The sequence below is a fragment of the Pelmatolapia mariae genome, linkage group LG1, assembly GCF_036321145.2.
Source record: "Pelmatolapia mariae isolate MD_Pm_ZW linkage group LG1, Pm_UMD_F_2, whole genome shotgun sequence".
Classification (NCBI taxonomy): Eukaryota; Metazoa; Chordata; class Actinopteri; order Cichliformes; family Cichlidae; genus Pelmatolapia; species Pelmatolapia mariae.
This window is the reverse complement of record NC_086227.1, coordinates 26931604-26953180: the sequence shown is the minus strand read 5'-3', so window position 1 is coordinate 26953180 and position 21577 is coordinate 26931604. Positions and strand designations below refer to the sequence as shown.

The following is a 21577-nucleotide window of genomic DNA, read 5'->3' as shown; positions in this document are numbered from 1 at the left end:
TAGAGGAAGTTACTGAAAAATCCTGGATTTCTCCATTGATATGCAGGAGGATAGATCGGTGCACTCACATGGGCGTATATGTGGTCAATTTTGTTAAGTCTACGCTATCAGACACCTAATTAGGCCTACCTCAGCATTCCTCTGTTGGTGTGTGTAGCATGATAATTAATTTCCCGCGAGTATTGGCTGCTACATGGCATCCATGAGATTTCGTTTGTGTGTGTGCGTGCGTTTGTGTATGTTAATAATTAGTGGTATTCTCGTCTCTGGGCTGTCCAGTCGTGCCTGAGCGAGTTTTCTCATTTTCAGGCTGAGCGGTCAACACAGCGTGGTACGTCTCACTCCAACATGACAAGTAATGGTGTGTGAGTATATATGTAAAATAAAAAATATTAACATAAATCCACTGCCATGGACTGTCATGATACCTCCGTTATTAACTTATCGTCCAATATATGAGCATGACTGTAATTTTTTTAGTCTGAGCCACTTTTCAGTATCAACATGTGAAATATTTTATTTTCCTAGGGTAGTCTGTAATGGCTACAAACATTAAATGGCCGTATTTTCTTTTGGAAATATGTTAAAGTCTGATTTTATAAGTCTGCTTGTGTTTTTGTCTTCACATTATGCTCTGGGCAGTATCTTTACTGCCATTTCTATTGCCTGGAGCAAAGCCTGCGATTCCTGAAGGAGCTGCGAAGGAGACGATGGAGTTTTAGAGCTGGAGCTGTTCATGCGATCACCATGGTGAATATGAGGTGTTTGTATGATAATATGGATGAGCTTCGTGAGGTGATTTAGGTTTAGAGGGAAGACAGTGAGGGAAGTTTGATGTGTTTCATTGAGCACTGCAGTGCTGCAGCGACATATGTCACACTCACTTCCAGGATCACACTGTGACTCTATCTGGCTTCGGGACTTGTTGGACAGACCAAGACATTAATCTAAACAGCAAAAAGAAACGTGGAGCGACTCCACAAGTATAAGATAAGATAAGATAAGATAAGATAAGATAAGATAAGATAAGATAAGATAAGATAAGATAAGATGACCTTTATTAGTCCCACAGGTGGGAAATTTGTTTCGTTACAGCAAAAGTGCAAAGTTATGCATATGTAAATTAGAAAAAACTGGAATGGAATAAAATAAAATACTATATACAATAGAATAAAATAGAATACAAATGCTATATACAACTGAGTAAGAAAATACAAAAGCACAATTTTGTCAGAATCAACTGAAACGTAATCCCCGGACATGTTGTTGCTAGGAGATGTTTCTGTAGCCTTAAAATTGAAATGATATCAATGCAAACAGATTATTTGCTGAGGTAATTTGTCATTGTTGCTGATTTAACACACTGTTTGGATTCCTCAGTCAGAAGACACAGAGTTAATCCGAAATGGTTCTGTACAATCACTATCCACTTCATTAGGTACACTTGTCGAATTACTTGTTAACACAAACATAAAATCAGCCAATCAAATGGTAGCTACTCGATGAATTTAGGGATGTAGGCATGATCAAGATAACCGGCAAGTTCAAGGCAGGCATCAGAATGGGTAAATGGTAAATGGCCTGTATTTGTATAGCGCTTTACTAGTCCCTAAGGACCCCAAAGCGCTTTACACATTCAGTCATCCACCCATTCACACACACATTCACACACTGGTGATGGCAAGCTACATTGTAGCCACAGCTGCCCTGGGGCGCACTGACAGAGGCGAGGCTGCCGGACACTGGCACCACCGGGCCCTCTGACCACCACCAGTAGGTAACGGGTGAAGTGTCTTGCCCAAGGACACAACGACCAAGACTGTCGGAGCCGTGGCTCAAACCGGCAACCTTCCGATTATAAGACGAACTACCAACTCTTGAGCCACGATCGCCCCATAAAGTAACAAAGGTGATGTGACTTTAAACTGGATTGTTGCAGCAAAACAGGCTGGTTTTAGTAAAATGCTGCTCTTTTGGGATTTTCCTGCATTCTAAGTGAATAGTCCAAAAATGAGACATCCAGTTTTCTGGGGGAGAATTGAATTCCTTGTTGACCACTTGTTACAGCTAAGGTATGCAGAAGAGCCTCCCTGAAGGTTCACAATGTTGAACCTTGAAGCAGACTGGCTATAGCAACAGAAGACCATACCACATGCTGCTCTTGCCAGCTAAAACTGGAAACAATTTCTGCTGCAACAATTGGATGACAGAGTCAGAACTTAGCATAAACAACATGAAAGCACGGATCCCTGATGCCTTGTGTCAACGGTTCAGGCTAGTGGTGATGTAATGGTATGGGAAATATTTTCTCCCTTTAGTATCAACTGAGCATCGTTTAAACACAACAGCCAACCTGAGTGTAGTTGCTGACCATGTCCATCCCTTTATGGTCACAGTGTACCCATCTTCTGCTGGCTGCTTCCAGCAGGATAAAACCCCATGTCTCACCAAGAACACCAAGCTCACATTACCTCAAACTGGTTTCTTGAGTTCATTCTACTCAAACGGCCTCCACCATTCCCAGATCCCTATCCCAAAAGCATCTTAGGGATTTGATGGAAAGGGAGATATCACATCAGGTTAATGTCAAATGAACTAAAATCTGAAGAATGTTTCCAGCACCTTGCTGAATCTATCTCACAAAGAATTAAGGCAGTTCTGAAGGCATAAAGGGGGTCCAACCTGGTACTAACCAGCTGTACCTAATAAAGTGATCAGTGAGTGTATCATTATTGCATGCTGACCATCCTCTGCACCATTTACAAAACACACAGCTGAACAGTTTGTGCAACATTTGTTCTGGCTCTGCTCCCAAATGGACAGAAAAGGAAACCATTCATTTTAAGCTCCTTATTGTTTAAATGTTTAGATTTTAATTTATTGAATAATTATTTGCAAGTTTTTGGCTGCTGTAACACAGTCACTTTCCAATCTTTGGGATGAATTAAATATTTATTTTTTCTTAATTTACTTTAAGAAAATCTAAATATATGCCAATATATTGTCATCTGGAATTATTATACCCTGTTCACCATTACTATCCAGGAGAGATAGCTACTGTGAAAAGTCTCTACTGCACCACACTTTACTTTTGGAGTAATAAAGCAAACATTTTCATGATCTTCTTAAGAAACTTTTTTCTTGTCTGCAGTGCTTGGAAATTGTGAAGACAACGTGAAACACATCCCTCTCGAAAGTGCTTGACAAATGAGCTCTTCCAGCAAAGGCAACAGAGCCAATTCCAGCAGAAACTCACTGCCAGCACTGTTACTGCTGTGCATTAGAATGCAAAGACTGTGCAAGTCTTGAGCTTTTTCTCATTTCTTTATATTTTACTAGAAAAGAGGGAAGCAGGTGCAACCTATAAAAAGGTGCAAACATACATGGGAATACAGTATAAAAGGTAAAAAAACAACAACAACAAAGTTTTACCAAAGTGTAGGATTCTATTAAGGTTGAAGGTGAACACAGCCTGAACTCTCTTAGGCAAGCTTTTTTGTAATTTCTTTAAGTAGTCTTCGAGAATAATTCTCCAGGCTTGTTGAAAGACATTTAGAGCTTTTCTTTGTTGGCTGCCTTTCTTTCCGTTCTCTGTCAAGATGATCTCACACTGCTTCAATAATCTTGAGGTCTGGGCTCTGGGGAGGCCAATTTTCGACTGATAGTGATCCATTGTGTGCCTTCTATCCAGGTATGCTTTTACAGCATTGCCAGTGTGTTTGGGATCATTGTCATACTGAAAAAAGAAGCTGTTGCCAATCAGTCTTACAGATGGTACTGCATGATGGACTAAAACCACTCAGTAGTTTCCTGTGTTGTGAGTTCCACCAATTTTGAAAAGATCTCCAACACCAAGGCTGAAAGGCACCCCGAACAATGACAGAGTCTCCACTGTATTTTAAAGATGGCTGTGGACATTGTTGTACCTCTCTCCTGACCATATTGGCAATGACTGGAAACAAAAACTCCATATTTGGACTCATCCCTCAACAGACCTACTGCCAGTCGCTTTCAGTCGAGTTCTTGTATAATTACGCAAACCTCAGCCTTTTCTCCCCGAGGTTGGCAAATAGTACATGAATCAATTGAAGGTCCAGACACAGCTCCCACGTAATGTGTCAGGTCTGTGCTTAATTTTTCCCAATTTCTCACGGATATGACTTTCGGATTCTGGTTATCTGCTATAGATAGTGTTTTAGGCCTGCCTCTTTTTATGTCCTCTACCTGTCGAGTTTCCATACCATGCCATGATTTGTCAAAAATCTAATAGCGCAAAAATACCTTTATTTTTTGTAATCATTTTTAATTGATTCAACTAAAGAAATAGGAACAAATGATGTGTTTTTGTGTCAGGCTGATAATAATAAAGTGCCTAAAGACACAATTTAAATTGGCTCTTTGCTAAGTCTGTCATGTGTTTCCACAACAATGGTTCATCCCTTGAAGGACCTTTCATGCTTGAATGAGTCATAGGTCAGTGTTAATTGGCTTAAATAAAAACATTCCTCTGTAACTGGTCAGGTACAAGGACTGGACTAAAAAGAAAAACTTTAAGAAACCTCCAGAAAGTCTGGAGAACTACTGATCAAGACCACTTTAAAGAAATGAGAGGTGGCTCAAGACTTTTGTACACCAATGCAATGTTATACAAAGCATCCATGAGTGTTAAACACTTTCTGAAGGTATCTGACTGCCATCTACTGTGTTCACCTATGCAATAACAGCACAGGCTACACAGTTCATCCAATCATTACCCTGCAGGCATCTGCAGCTACACAGATTTAAGTGTGTGTTTTGTGTGTGTGTGTTTCACAGAGAGAGTTAGAGGGAACAGCTGCATCTTGAGATGTCTGAGTACCCTTGCTGAATTCTTAACGGTTGTTTAGAGGATGATTCACTGACACCTGAGGGGTCTCACACAGGATGATGAGGCATCACCTTCTCGTTGCCTCATTACCATAGTTAACAGATAATCTGTACAAAGGAAAAACACAGATACAAACCTAAAATACGGCCTTTGTGCTAATAGTGCAGGTTTGGTCATTATTACTTCCTTCAGCGTTATTCAGAATCATGTTTAAATTAAGAACGGATAAAATAATCACAATAATTAAATAATGTTGAGACAAAAGCAAAAATTGAAAATGTAGAGATCTATTAATTTAAAAAAAAAAACAAGAAAAGAAGGATAGGATCGGTTAGGATAAAAACCCCATGTGGAAAGATTACAGGTGGCATTATATTAACAATTATTTCAAAGTGTAGGAGTATATTTGCATTTCCACAATGATAAAACATATACGATCATACATAAGCATTGGAGCTAGATAGGTGTAGTAAATTTGAAGGTGATAAGAATTTTAAAAGCAAATATAAATCATAAAAGCACTTGTTGTAAAGGGAATAAAGCCATTAGAAACATGCATAGTTGTGGTTTGATCTCACAGTAATGTCTGACAGCCAAATCTTGAACAACTTGAATTTACATTTGACAAAAGAAGTGTGCTGATATAAACGTAGCCGTGTAGTACGTCTGCACTACAGATGCTCACATGGCTCCATAAAAACCCAATTCAACGTCAGAAAAACTGCAGGACTGGATTTCACAACCAGTAATCAAATCAAATCAAATCAAATCACTTTTATTGTCACATCACATGTGCAGGTACACTGGTACAGTACATGTGAGTGAAATTCTTGTGTGCGAGCTTCACAAGCAACAGAGTTGTGCAAAATACAATAACGTAAAACAAGCAAAATATAAAAATGGCTAATCTAAAAAGTAATAAATATATGTACAATATGTAAAGGTATATACATTACTGAATGTGTATACTAAATATGTTTTTCTACGTGTGTGTGTTTGAGTGTGTATATAGTATGTATATACATGTTTTACAAATGAAATAAAGTAAACAATAAAATAAGATATATAAAATATACAGAGGTTGGTATGTGCAGAACAGTGGTATTTATATACAGTATGGAGTGCATAATGTTGAAGTTCCAGTAGTGAGGGTGAGGTGTCTATGAAGTGTTCAGCAGTCTGATGGCCTGATGGAAAAAGCTGTCTCTCAGTCTGCTGGTACGGGACCGGATGCTGCAGAACCTCCTTCCTGATGGAAGTAGTCTGAACAGTTTATGGCTGGGGTGACTGGAGTCCTTGATGATCCTCCCCGCTTTCCTCAGGCACCGCTTCCTGTAGATGTCTTGGAGGGAGGGAAGCTCACCTCCAATTATCCGTTCAGCACACCGCACTACTCTCTGGAGAGCTTTGCGGTTGTGAGCGGTGCTGTTGCCGTACCAGGTGGTGATGCATCCAGTGAGGATGCTCTCAATGGCACAGCGATAGAAGGTCCTGAGGATGCGGGGGCTCATGCCGAATCTCTTCAGTCTCCTGAGAAAGAAGAGGCGCTGCTGCGCCTTCTTCACTGTTTTGTTTATGTGTACTGACCACGTAAGATCCTCAGCCAGATGTACACCAAGGAAGCGGAAGCTGCTCACTCTCTCCACAGCAGCGCCGTTGATGGTGATGGGGGTGTGTACTCCTCTGCACCTCCGGAAGTCCACTATCAACTCCTTTGTCTTTGCGACGTTGAGGGTGAGATGGTTGTCTTGACACCAGTGGGTCAGGGCGCTGACCTCCTCCCTGTAGGCCGTCTCATCACCGTTGGTAATAAGACCCACCACTGTAGTGTCGTCCGCAAACTTCACAATGATGTTGGAGTTTCTAGTGGCCGTGCAGTCGTAGGTGTAGAGTGAGTACAGGAGAGGGCTCAGTACACACCCCTGTGGAGCACCAGTGTTCAGTGTGATGGGGGATGAGGTGGTGCTGCCCAGTCTGACCACTTGGCGTCTGTCAGACAGGAAGTTAAGGATCCAGCTGCAGAGGGAGCTGCTCAGTCCTAGATCCTGCAGTTTCCTGTCCAGCTTCGAGGGAACGATGGTGTTGAATGCTGAGCTGTAATCTACAAACAGCATTCTCACATACGTGTCTCTCTTCTCCAGGTGTGACAGGGCAGCATGGAGTGTCAGGGCTATGGCATCATCAGTGGACCTGTTGTGGCGGTATGCGAACTGTAGAGGGTCCAGTGAGTCGGGTAGTGCAGAGCAGATGAAGTCCCTGACCAGCTTCTCGAAGCATTTGCTCACGATGGGGGTCAGGGCTACGGGTCGCCAGTCGTTCAATGAGGAGATGGTGGAGGATTTGGGTACAGGGACGATGGTGGCCATTTTGAAGCAGGCTGGGACTACAGACAGAGAGAGGGAAAGGTTGAAGATGTGTGTAAACACTCCAGCCAGCTGAGCCGCGCATGACTTGAGGACGCGGCCGGGAATCCCGTCCGGACCAGTAGCTTTGCGTGCGTTCACCCTCCTGAAGCACTTCCGCACATCCTCCTCAGACACAGTGTGCGCACTGACGTCATCCGCGGTGCGCACACTGTCCGGTCTCGTGGTGTTCGCTGTGTCGAATCTAGCGTAGAATACGTTTAGATCCTCACACAGAGAGGCCGTGGTCTGCGGTGTGCTGGTTTTCCCTCTAAAGTCTGTGATCGTGTTTAGTCCCTGCCACATACTCCGAGGGTTGTCAAAATGTTGCTCCACCTTGTCCCTGTACTCACGTTTGGCTGCTTTGATCGTCTTCCGGAGTTGGTAATGTGCGTGTTTGTAGTCCGATGTGTTCGCGGAGGCAAAAGCGGTGCTCCGTGCCGCCAGTGCTGTGCGAACATCTCTGTTAATCCAGGGTTTTTGATTTGGGAAGGATTTAACTGTTCTGGATGGGACGACATCTTCTACGCATTTTCTGATAAATCCGCAGACTGAGTCTGTGTACTCATCAATGTCTTTAGCAGCCACGTGAAACATTTCCCAGTCCGCGTGATCAAAACAGTCCCGCAGCGTAGACTCCGATTGGTCCGACCACCGGTGCACCGCCCTCAGGGTTGGAGCTTCCTGTTTCAGCTTCTGCCTGTAGGCGGGCAGGAGCAGGATGGAGCGGTGATCTGATTGGCCGAATGGGGCGCGGGGGAGGGCTTTGTATGCATCCCGGAAAGAGGTGTAGCAGTGGTCAAGAAGCCGGTCTCCACGAGTGCTGAAATGGATGTGTTGGTGGAGTTTTTGTGAGACTTTCTTCAGGTTACCCTTATTAAAGTCCCCGGTCGTGATAAACGCCGCCTCTGGGTGTGCGGTTTCCTCACTGCTGATCGCGCTGTACAGTTCCCTGAGTGCTCGGTCAGTGTCGGCTTGTGGGGGAATGTAAACCGCCGTAATAATCACTGCTGTGAATTCCCTCGGTAGCCAGAATGGCCGGCACTTAATCATCAGGTACTCCAGGTCCGGTGAGCAGAAAGATTTGACCGGGTGCACGTTCGCATAAGTAATTATCGGAAAGAAAAAACTCATCCAAACTGGTCAGAGACAGCAACTCAAATATTTTCTGGTTGAGTAAATGAATGAGTTAAGTACATGAATGCTTGCAATTTTATCTCAGATGGCTCTCAGAAAACTAATTTTACCCACATTGGTCTTTTTCTAGTTTTTGTCCCTTTATGCCGAAGAGAGACATCAGAATCCACAAGTAACAGATGCACCATCTATGATCACAATAATGTGAATCAACAGGGAGCTTTGTGGATTTATCCAGATTTCTTCAGAATACAAACACACTCACACAAACACTGTGAACTACGCACATGCTGGAAAAACACAGGGTTTCATTAATTGTCTTGCAAAATACAAACTATGCTAGAAAAAACTAAGTAATCATCCCCCAGAGGATCGAATAAAATTTCTGTGTGTGCATGTGGTCCCCACAAGTACAGCAAAAAATGATAAACAGATGTGCTTGCTAGATGAATAATACCAAGCATTACACACATGGGAAGGTGTGTTCCCAGTTTACAGCAAATCACTTGGTTTGCAAATGATACAGCTGTGTGTGTGAGTGTGCATGTTTTGAGACACCTGGGTACCTAACTGCAGGAGATGAAGAACAGAGGGGAGGAGGAGGAGAGGAGTGAGGAGCAGATGCAAGCAAAATAATCTACCCCGGTAGTGAAGCAGGGAGCAGAGGCAGGTGGGACAAAATAAATGTTTCTGAACGATAAGGGATGAGAAGATGGAGGATACGGGTAAGGAAAAACTAAGAGAGAAGAAAGGGGGGAGCAGATGGGAAGAAAAAAAATGTGGAAGGAGGGAAGAGAGGTAGGGAGACATATGTCGGAATAAGCATATGGAAGAATGAATAAAAATGAGGGAGCGGGTTAAGAGAGGAGGAGGAGGAAGAAGAGCGGTGACTTGCCTTTTGAACCATTTCCCTCCTCTCATGTGCTCCTCTCTCTGTAGCCCTGTCAAAATGCATCTAAAGAGGTAATCTGTATGCTTCATATACCGCTGCATTCACACACTCTTATCCGTGTGTGTGTGTGTGTGTGTATGTGCGTGTGTATGTAAACTGCTCTTAAAATGTATTTAAAGAGAACTTATGCTCATTTCCAACTCCATATTTTTCCTTGGAGCAGCTTAATATGCTGTTCAAAATAAACCTTATTCATCTTGCACTGGACCTAAGTACAGTTCTTTACCACATCCTCTGTCTGAAACAGGCAGAAGATGAAGGTCAGCCACTGTTTTTGTACTTATAATGCGGAAATTTATATATATTGACCTCCAAAATGTTTCACTTTTTAGCCCATATTTGGAGGAGAGGGTGGAGTGATACATTATTAGCTAAAGCTTAGTTTCTAGTCACTGCATTGGTTGTCACCTCCGTCAACTTGGGTGTCACCACAGCCTTTTACCATCAAGTTTATGTCTGCTATTGTCACTCACAAGAATGATGGCACCTCGATTTTTGTAACCTGGATTGATCTGGAGCTTTTTTCTGAATGGTCCAAGCAAGTCCAAACCCTAAATGCACAAATGGCACCAAATTCCTGGAGTGAGATTGCCAAAAGTACAACAATATCATATTTGAATATTAAAAAAAAAAAAAAAAAAAAAAAAAACACAGAGCAGGGACAAAGAGGAGAAAAATGTCCCAGCATTTTATTTGTTTCTATTGTGGCTGGCACTGCTTGTGAAACACCAGGACACAACCACAAGGTAATTAACCCCACCAACAGCATGAATGCTGGTAACTGAGTCAGTCACTTACATCAGAGGTTTTACAAAGATTCAGCACAGAAGTCGAAATCAGCTGTAAACCATTACAGGGCCGTGGTAATTTCACAGCTGGCGTGTGCAACAACCAATGTGGTGACCATAAACTAAGCCTAACAATTTATACTGGCGGTTGGGATGTGTTGGAAGTGCTGCAGTCCTCTGCTAAACAACAGGCGTCGTCATTTGGTGGTGGTATAGAAATAGAAGCAATCATTTCATCTTTTCTGTTGCAACATCTTCCTCTCTATGATGTAAGAATCTCTGTGCTTATATAACACTGAAGTGCCAGTAAAGACCAACACAACTATACGCGTCTTCAACAGACTGTCACTAGCAAGCTTGGTTAGCAAGCTGCACCTACAAAATAAAGGAGTGGGACACAGGCAAAGCATAATAAAGTTTCATTTAACAAAACTGAAGCACAAACTTCTTGGATGGTCTGTACCACATACCAGGCCACACCATTTGTCAGATCCCTTAGGAGAAGCATAAAGCATAATAATCCACCAAATCACGCAGCGCTACCTGCTGTGCAGACCCCTTGTGAATAAGTGAGCAGCCAAAAGTAGCTGCTTCTTCTTCTTCTTCTACAATGTAAAAAGCTTCCACAGTCCTGAACAGCACAAACACAGTGGGGCGGTCCAGATTAGTGAAGCAAGTTAAGGCTGAGGTTTGGAACCATGTGGCTATTAGATGGAAGGTTAAGCCACCTTTCTTCTTATTGGCTGTCCCTCGCAAACACAAGGTGGGACCAAAAGCAGAAAACTGAAACAGAGCATTTAGATCAGTCTGAAGCCTGACCTTTTTCCCCAAACAGAGATTACCTGCACATAAGCTTACCTCATTATCTGATGCATATTTTTTGGATTTAATGAGGATTCATCACAAGAGCATTTAAGAAATATTTTTAAGACCATAACAAGAATATTTAGTAGAAAAATACGGATTTCATAATAGAAAGCTGGCTAAATAAAGAATGTTAAATGTCTAATCAAGCTGCATCTATTTGCATTCACACATGCACCTCTGTTGGGTAACATCTAAAAATGTTCTGCAGTGCACGTGTGAAAAAGGTTTTTGTTTTCTTTGTACTGGCTTCCCTGTAACGCTAAAAGCAGAACAAAACTCTCACGTCAACTGTCAATATTCCTTATGTGCCTTGAAATGCCTAAGACCCCAAGAAAACTGGTTCATCTATCTTTCAATCAAAAGTTTCCCTCTATAAATAAGACAAAAGCTTTAGCAGTTTTGTTATTGTTGTTTTCACTCTTCTACAGTGTGCGTGTGTGGTCCAAAGAGACAATGAGTGAGAGATTGGTGTCACATATAAAGACTTCATCTGACAGAGATAATGCTGCCCTGCCCCCCTCACCTAACTAACACACACACACACACACACACACGCCAGCCTCACTGCAGAAAGAACATATTTGAGCTCTTCTTTGGTCTGTCAAGCAAAGAGAAAAATCCTTTAAAGTGGGTGTATGTTTGATGTGTTATCTGTCCATGAGAGATCGAGTCATGTCTTTTATATTTCCATCTTTTTCTGGTACTTCCTCTTTTATTTTTTCACCCATCAAGACAAACAGATCATTTACTGTTCAGATCAGATCAGTGACCATTCCTGTAAATGGCAACTCAACTGGAACTGTAAAAAACACCATGCTTGGGAACTATAAATTACAGAGGTACGCCTAAACTATATCACTGTATCCCACACATTTAGCTCGGCATTGGGTTACCGGAGCAGATCGAACCCACTCAAGACAATTATTGTGATCCTACCAGGCATGCCGCAGCATGTTTAATAAACAGCTCTCCTTTCTGCAGCACTGAAATTCACACCAGGTCTATTATTTACTGCTTTAAACAGATAATGAGGACAGAAAGCCGACACAGGATTGACACAGAGAATCTGGTTGATTTTCATGATAAAAAGACTCTTTGCAGAATAAACACTTCACGCTCTGAAACACTCCCAGTGTGATAGGACAGAGCAAAATGGCCAAAATGACCAAAAACATTTCTGATTTATCTTTTAAACTACAGACTAAAAGCCATTAAACACAGAGCACATTGCGAAGAAACCAAGAAAAATTATGAATTTTTCTGATGCTAACTTGTCGTGTAATGTATCTGCACACACTGAACGCACCGCAAAAAGTCACCAACAAGCGATGATGATCTGGTCCTTATGTTTTTAAACAAAAAAAAAACCAAAGAAACTGAGATTCTGGGTTCATCAAATTCTCACAAGGCAGCAGCAGGGAGAATTCCATGGCTTGATCCAGGAGTTGAAGCTGTATCATGACATGATTTCAGGATTTCAGTGGAAACGTTTAAACTCTTGTTAGCAGAGTTGGAACCACATCCAAGAAGGTAGAGAAATAATTTCCGAAAGATGACCCAGAGCAGCTATTTACTATTTCCATATAACTGTATATTCAGTACTGGTGCACATTTTCAACCAAGCACTGGTTTCCAAATGCAGGTCTGATTGGTCAGATATGTGAATACACATGTGAAAAAATCTGAAAAAACAAAAAAATAAATGCCTCAAAAACACCCTTCCACAGTCAGTGTGAATGGCTGCATTAAAAACAGGTGGTAAAGTCTGATAAATATTTTTAATGTGTGAAATATTCACACATATTTTATGTGTCCTGTGTTTTTATTTATTTTATTTATTTATTTTTATATACACTTTCATGACATAAAACACAAGTGATGTGTAAAATCATTAGCCAGATGAGCAACGACAGAATTATTAGATATTAATATATAGGAATCCCTGTTGCATCTGTATCTGTATACATGGGCTGATGAGTCTCACTTTCTGCTATGACATTCAGATGACAGGGTCAGAATTTAATGTAAACCCTGCCTCCTATCAACAGTTCAATCTAGTGGTGGTATAACAGTCTGGTGGATTTTTTCTAAGTTGGGTCCCTTAGCACCAGTTGAGCAAATCTTAAACTCCGTAACCTTCCTGAGTATTCTTACTGATCATGTCCATCCCTTCATGATCACAGATGGCTGCTTCCAGCTGGATAACGCACCGAGTCACAAAGCTCAAATCATCTAAAGCTAGTTTCTTGAACATGACAGTTCACCGTTATCAAATGCCCTCTACAGTCACCAGATCTCGATCCAACAGGGCGCCTTTGGGATGTGGTTTAAAATGAAATTCACATCAGTAGTCAACAAATCCGCAACAACTGTGTGACGCTATCGTGTCAATATGAACCACAATCTCTGAGGAGTGTTTCCAGCACACTGTTCAATCTCTGCCACAAAAAACCCTGACAGTTCAGAACACAAAAAGGGGTCCAAATATAATGCATAACATTATTATAAAGAGTTAAACTATTGAGATTTCCAATGAAAACTTTTCACCTCTGATGAATTTCAAAGTCACTTCAGCTATCCAAAAAGGAAAAACCTGGAGACAAAGAGATTGTTACACCTTGTTTTCTAGTTAATTAGCGAGCAATGTGGCTGCATTTCAAATGTGGTTTGAATTTGCATTTGTGCCATGTGAATGGTAAGAAATTCTTCTAACTATAAAAAAAACTTCTCTTTATTTCCTGCCTTTGTTCTCCCCACCATCTCTCCTCACCCCCTCCTCACTCTCTGTGAGTCTGAGAACGTCTAATAGTTGTTTGTTTGTTGACCTCTGGCGATTTGATCCTACTGAGATGTGTGTGCTTCTTTGTGTGTGCGTATGTACTCCCTCGGCATTTATCAGTCATTACTTACATACAGCCTTCAAGGCCTGTAATTAACTTCAGCTTTGAAGCCCCCTACCCCACCACCTGCTCATTTCCTGCACGCACGCACACACACACGCACAAACATAAAGTACGTCTCTCTGTTCTTGCATACAGTTGCACAAATAATTGCACACTTGCACACATTCTTCAACACTCAGTCATGCTGTGAGACTAATTGTGTTTTTAGTGAAATCAGGGAAAACACACCTCACATCTCTGAGGCCAAACTCTGCCTGTGCGTGCGCACGAGGCGTCCTTAATGTTTTCTGGTGATAACACAATTTGCAGATCTCTCACTAATGCTAAAAATCAATAATACGATTTTAACACTCGAGTTGATGAATGTCCATCTCAAGACAAGCTGATGTAGCAAAAAGAACTTATTCGATACCTCAAAAACATGATCAACATGACCTATGGCCTGTGTCCTATTCTAAATCATCCCACACCCACCCACACAAACCTGTGTTTGCCCACAGCACAGAGAAAAATAGCTGAACTCTGCAGAGACTTGAACTCTAATTCTTTATTGATTTTATCTGGTTATAACTCTGTGTTCTTTTGTCTTTTGACACAACTGAACTGAATACATGTCAAGTTACAATGTTAAAGCTTGTAGCAAGAAGTCCTGAAACAGCGTGTAAAACAAAGAGACCGTCATGCCTGAAAATAAACAATCCCATATTTTTTTTGTCCAACTTTTTATCACAACCAATAGACACTTTTGATTAATAAGCAACTGCTACCAGCTGTGTGAAAAAGACACAGATTGCACATCAAAAATACATGTTGCTACTGAAACATCACCACTTGTTTTGTAGCATTGAGTTAAAAACTATTGTTGTTCTTCAGACTCTTTAGACTTGGACCGAGGGCTACAAACTACAAACTTTCGCATACTGAAGTCCAAAGAAGGTGTTTTAATTCGTTCTATGGTCATGTGATAAGCTGGAGGAATTTTAGGAAAGGGTTGATGGAATTATATGTGAGATTTCAGAGATTCCAGTAACGCTTAGCTCAAGATTGTTTGTTTTAGGGGATGGGTCAGTCTGGATCGGTGGTGATAAACAAATTAGAAGCTGGGTTCAATCCAGCATTATAATAGCAAGAATGGCCTTGTGAGATGGCTAGAGCTGCAGCATTTGAAAAACTGTCATAGGAGACTTGCAAAGGTCAAGAATTATTATAGAAAAATGGCAAATATTGACATTTTTTGTGAAGTGCATTCAGAGAACGATATGCATATACAGGGTCTATCAAACAGAATCTCCTCAGCATCTCTGGGAACTCCTTCAAGACTGGTGGAAAACCATTTCAGGTGACTACCTCATGAAGCTCATCGAGAGAATGCCAAGAGTGTGCAAAACAGTAAACAAAGCAAAGGGTGGATATTTTGAAGAATCTACAATATAAATTCCTGTTTTTAGTTATGTCACATTTTTTTGTTTACTACATAAACATGTATGTGTATGTATGTGTGTTCATTCTTAGTTTTGATGCCTCCAGTAAGAATCTACAATGAAAATAGTCAAGAAAGTAAAGAAAAAACATGAAATGAGAAGGCGTGTCCAGACTTTTGACTGGTAGTGTATATAGTGAACCCATCTATCACTGAAAGAGGTCATGCCCTCCTAACGATACATCATCTTTTGTCTCAATACAATTTAAATGTACGAGTTGTTAAATTGAACAAAAATGGAAGAATTAAGTCAAGTGAAAAAAAAACTGCAGTTCCTCCAGTGACCACTTGGAGCTTGTTCCATAACCGAGACAATAGCCATAGATTTGTGTGCTAAAATGTCCAATTTTATATTATAAAGTTTGCTGCTGGATACTGCCATGAAGACTTATGATGTCCCATGGTAGATTCCTCTTAACAAACACCCATTACTCAAGGTTTTGTGTGAGTCTCAAAGGAACAAAGTTAGATTTTGAAAGAAACGTACCTCCCACTGCCAGTCGTTCCGCTGTGGATGACAGATATTTTCGACCTCAGCCATGCTTTTGATTGCATGGTGCTTGGGACATGATTAAGCAGTCCTCTGAGATTCGTGACCATCAACATAGTAGGATGGAATTAAGATGGATATGACTCCACAAAAGCTTTATAACTTATATAGAGGGCACACTAGTCCGTTTTTTTGGAAAATGGTTAAATCAATTAAATTAAAGTCAATTTGCTGACAATCAAAATCAAAATTAAATATTTCTGTTCCACTTTTCCCATCAGTTATGGTTTTAAACGATTTGCACCAATTGCAACTGCATAAGATGCAGAAACGTGTTCTTAGCTGGTTTGACGAGTGCTGCAAAGTTGGTCACCACAAGGTGGAAACAGCATCAGTTGCTTACTCAGCAGCAATGGCTGCCTACTTTCAATGATGTTGCTTGTTTGATCTGTCCACAATTTGAATGCATGGATCTAAGGAAGACACAATTATTCTTTGGGCTGTGGAGGATCTTAAATCTACTGTATTATGAGTCACCCCTCCCACTTCTTGCTCTCTGGTTGTTTATCTTTCTCTTTCTTTCTCTTACTTTCCTCTTGCCTCATTTCTATGGTTCTTTATTTTCCCTTTATTGTACTTTTACTTGTTATATGTTATATGTTATGTTTACATATAAACATTAGTTTTCTAGCTTTAAGATTTATGACTCTTTCTTTCAAACAATTGCTATAATGGCTGACTTATTATCTCCAGTATTGACTTAATAAACGCATTATTTTATATATTTCTTATTTACTGACTGATCCATCTTCATCTTGTCACTATGCAAAGTAAGCAGCTTGAAAAAAAAACAATAGAGAAAATAAACAGCCCTGTCCTTATTTTAGTTCATGTAGCAGTGTTTCTCCATATTTACATTCCAGCAGAGTGTTTATTATCTCTTTATTGTTATTCTATTATCTAAACTTTTATTTGAGTAACTGACAGAGGAAGCATACACTGCAGCTATTGGCACACGGCGACAGTCTTCTGCTGCTCTAACAAAGCAGTGTGAGGTGCAGCATGTATCTCTGGGGCACTTGGACAGTTAAGTGAATAGAATCGTTCCATCCCCCACATTAACGTCATTACCCGTGGATAAAGTGGATGTGCTGCGGTGCCAAATGTACTGATCATTGACTGTCACTGCTGTGTCACAACTGGAGCCTGCACTGTGATGACCCACTCTTTCCTTAACAAGGCAGCGATGAGACAGAAACCCAAGAAAGATAACTGTCCTACTTAAGTTCAAATGGATTGCTCCACATTTGGCACATACAACTTGGTCCTCAGTGTGTTTTTGGCCATTTTCCCCCAAAAAACAGGTATTCCATATATATATGTATATTTATATATACACATATTCTATATATTCTGTGGACTGACGAGACAAAAGTTGAACTTTTTAGAAAGATTAAGTCCTGTTACATCTGCTGTAAAATGAACACAGCATCTCATAAACAGAACATCACAGCAACAGTCAAACATGGTGGTGGTAGTATTATGGTCTAGGGCTGCCTTGCTGCTGAAAACAAAATGAATCGAAGTGCAGACTTAAATCAGATTGAAATGCTTTAGAATGAAACATGTGGTTCATCCTCAAAAATCATTAAATGCAGCTGAAATAAAACAATTCTGCACACAAGACCAAGCAAAATTCTCCATAGCAATGTGAAAGACTCACTGCCTGTTATCACAAACAATTTTTTCCTTAACAAATGAAATCATAATTTCAAACCTGCATTTGGTGTTTACTTGGGTTATCTTTGTCTCATATTTAAATTTATTTGAGCTGTAATAACAAATATGAAACTATGTGACAAATATGCAAAATTAATACAAAATCAGAAAGGGTGAGCCCAGACCGTTTTTCACAGCACTGCAGAGACTTTTACCACGTGTATATGTTGATGGTGGGGTACAGATCAGGAGATTTCAGTACAAATTAATCAAAATTTGCAATGTGAAAGCATTTTCATTGACCATGAACCTGAATACTATTTAGTATTTCATCAGATAGATATTACAGTGTGAGAAGAGAGAGTAATTTTGACTGCGGCATTAAAGAGTGAATACACTCTCTAAAAAGCATTACTTTCTTGTTTAAATATGTGTATTTTTCTATTCTCTCAGAAGATGTCTGCAATAACTACTTGTGTTGATCATTATAACCAGCCATGACAGGAAGGCTAGTTTTGGACAAGTCTGTCAACACAATACAACACAAAAACAGAGGCCCAGGTTTAACGCGAGTGCTGTCCACTGATGAGAGTCACTGCATCACGGCTGATGTGATCCCGTTGCTAGACTGTCTCTATTCATTTGTTTCTTAGGCTTATATATGTACTATTTATGGCCCACAGTAATTAACCTATCACTTTGCACCAGAAATTAGCACACTTGTTTCTCTCCTTAGCAGCCTCATTAAATTCACATACATCCATTTAGCCTGATTAAGTAGGTTTGGCTACAGTAGAGAAAGCCACAGTGCTATCATTAAGCATCAAACTGAAAAAACAAATAACAGCAGCAAATGAGATGAAACCAAGGTAAAGTCATCAGATTGATGCAAATAAAGGATAATGTGTACCTTCCCACACATAATCAGGAAAAATGAAAAAATTATGAATTTGATATGAGAATGAGAAACTGTTTCTAATTTCAAGAGGATAACTCGGTCAGTACAAAAAACAATCTAAAGCTAATTTAGTGCTGTATACATGTGGACAAACATCACACTGCAGTAAGTTTGCTGCTTGGTAGCCCAATGACAAATTAATTTAGCAGCATAAAGGACAGAGCTTCAGAATCAGGCAGTAATAAAGGACCCAACATGAGGCCCCATATCAACTTATGCTGCATACTAACTCTTAATGCATATTCTATATTCTATATCTAAACAAAAGTACAATTAATCATACAACCAACAAAAGCCACAATAGGTATTACTGGCTTTGAGTTCTTGGTCATGAACGCAAAGATAATAACATTTCCAAGTTTTCTAACACAATATGGTTCGTCTTTTCCAAAGGTCATTATCCCAGAAGTCTTGTCATTTATTCAGATGCAGCTTTGCAATCCTAAGCCATACTGCCGTGTACTTTTCTATATAGAGAGGAGACTTTCTACCATAACCCCTTCCAAAAAAGTCACACATAGTCAGCCTTTCTCTAACTGAACTTCAACATTTAACATGCTAACTGAGGCCTGTAGAGTCTGAGGCATGGCTCTTTGGTTTTTTTGCACTTACTCTGAGCATTTCATGGTCTGACCTTGTTGTGAATTTGCTGGGAAGTCCACTCTTGGGAAACTGCGGCGTTGTGTCAACATAGACTTAAATGCTCTAGATTAGGAAACTGTCAAAACGTCTGTTTTATAAAAGTGCTTAAAACTGAGGCTGACCTCAGTCATATACATTTTTTTGATTAGCAGCACCTGTGCACCTGTACTTACCTTCTTAATTCCTATGGAAGCAGTATGGGTGTACTTAGTTTTCCCCAGGATTGTATATAGTCCTGTGAAAACTTGCAACTCTGTACTAAGTCATATATTACACGCCTCAGACAAACTCACTGTAATTTTTTAGTGCAACCCTTTGTATATTATGCCAAGTTTAATCAGATATATGCTCCAAATATGCAGTCACTAAAAGATTAATAACACTATGGGCTGAGGTCAGAGTAACATGAGGAAAGTATCTCAAAAGTAATTCCAGAACTCCTTCTACTTGGACTGTATTCAAAAGAAGAAAATCACAGTCAAAACAAATCAATATTGATAAAACTCAGCCATTAAAAAAAAGATCTATCATAAAGATCTTATAGACCAAATGTTGTGTCGTGGATGGGACAAATGATGTTAAACATTTCACTAGAAAAATTTACATATATTGAAATTGAAGCTGAACTTTGGATCAGGAAGTCAATGCTTGGTTTGGTGTTCATTTCCCCATTAACAAAGAAGGGGTTCATGGTTGTTGATATTGTTGATATTATTGTTTATACAGCACTTATAAAGATTTTTTTCCTATTATAAATTTCACTGTCAGATTATTATAACTGAAGTCTGCCTCCATGAAGGAGCCTTGCTACCATCTCGTGGCCGGTTGAAGAACTCCATCTACTAATGTTATCCTTTAGCAGCTATGATGAACAAGGAATATCCATAATACCCATGCACCCACTTATATATAAAGACTATAGAGTCTGTGATATACAGTAGACCGTATATACCACCTTCGGTAAACACAAACTAACAGACATGGGAATCATTTATCTATTTAATCTTCCCACAAGCACAGAGCGAGTCCTCAACCATCACACTGCCTCCACTTTAACTACACACACTACTAAACACCCAGCAGCGTTTCCTTTTCACAAAAGGATGTTCGCACACTGACAGAGCGAGCACCCCCGGTCTTCTTACCGAGTGAAGCAGTGGTGACAGACCTCTTTGGCCAGTCTGTTGGACACGCAGCAGGCCAGCGGCTCGGCAGAGATCACCAGCTCTCCTTTGCGTATCCTGGCCGTTGCCCGGAGACCGTTACCTTTCCCGGGGCTGACGAAACGCTCGAGCATCGGTGCCATCTTTGATTTTCCCTCCACGTGAAACAAACTTCCGTGTTTACATCCGTGATAAACGCTGCGTCATGACGTCACATGAACGTACACACGCTTTTACTACATATAAATGCAAAACGATTGTTTCGTATTTTTTGTATTTCTTTTTTATTATTATTTCTTTCCAAACTGTATGTGCACCTCACATTTTGTTATTTTTAACAATTGGGTTGTTTTTTTTTTAGTGTTTTTGCTTTTGTTTTCTTTAGATATAACATAGACTGTATTTGTAAATGGCATAGAAATGTCAATAAAAATTTTAATAATAATAATATGTTAATATCAATAATATAATAAACCAATGCCTTCACTTATAATTTTTAGTTTGGTTTTAGGTAATGCTGTATATTAAGGGTGCAACGGATCACGGTTGATCCGAAATCCGAACCGATCCCACTCCACGGTTCGGTACGCACGTGATCCGAAGATTCGAAAAAGAAAAAAAAGTATGCCTATGGTGCGCGTGGTCAGTCTGTCAAGCGATAGTTATGGTCAGCGCTAGCGGTCCAAGTAGCGGAGCAGAGGAGTTTGCGGCATTTAAGCAGCCCTTTACTGCCCAGTCCGACCGGGCTAAAGCTAAAAGCTAATGGGGTGTTTAGCATCAGACGGGAGGCCGTCGTCTGTTGTGCAAAACAAGGTTTAAACTGTGATGAACGTGCTTGAGCCACGCTATGATATCTCGTTGCGCGTCCACTTCAGTGTCAAGATCGTTCCAAGCATGTATGAGTAGGAGAAGTTTAAAGTTATGGCTGAACTGTCCCAGGCATCTTCTGTTGCTCAAACTACAAATGGGTGGAGCTCCAGGGCAACGGAAAGCCACGTGACCGCTCGTTATATCACAGCGGAGCGGTAGATACAAAGCCCTGCACTGCCCTATAGATTACATTAGATTAGATGAAACTTTATTTATCCCTCGGGTGGGTTCCTCCGGGAAATTCAGTTTTCAGTAGCACAGCACCAACAGAAGTTGCAGAATGTGAGCAGAAATATACCATGTTTACACATATATAAATACAGAGTATACAAAAGGGAT

General features: G+C 40.5%; 1 protein-coding gene across 1 annotated transcript in view; it reads right to left on the bottom strand.

Annotated features, from left to right (window-relative positions):
• smyd3 (SET and MYND domain containing 3) overlaps positions 1-20523 on the bottom strand; it is a 100159-nt gene extending 79636 nt beyond the window's left edge. The window contains exon 1 of the mRNA XM_063477417.1: positions 20351-20523. Within this exon, the coding sequence (XP_063333487.1) occupies positions 20351-20511 (161 nt within the window). The 5' untranslated portion in view covers positions 20512-20523. The remainder of the gene's footprint in view (positions 1-20350) is intronic.
• Positions 20524-21577: the final 1054 nt, after the last annotated feature.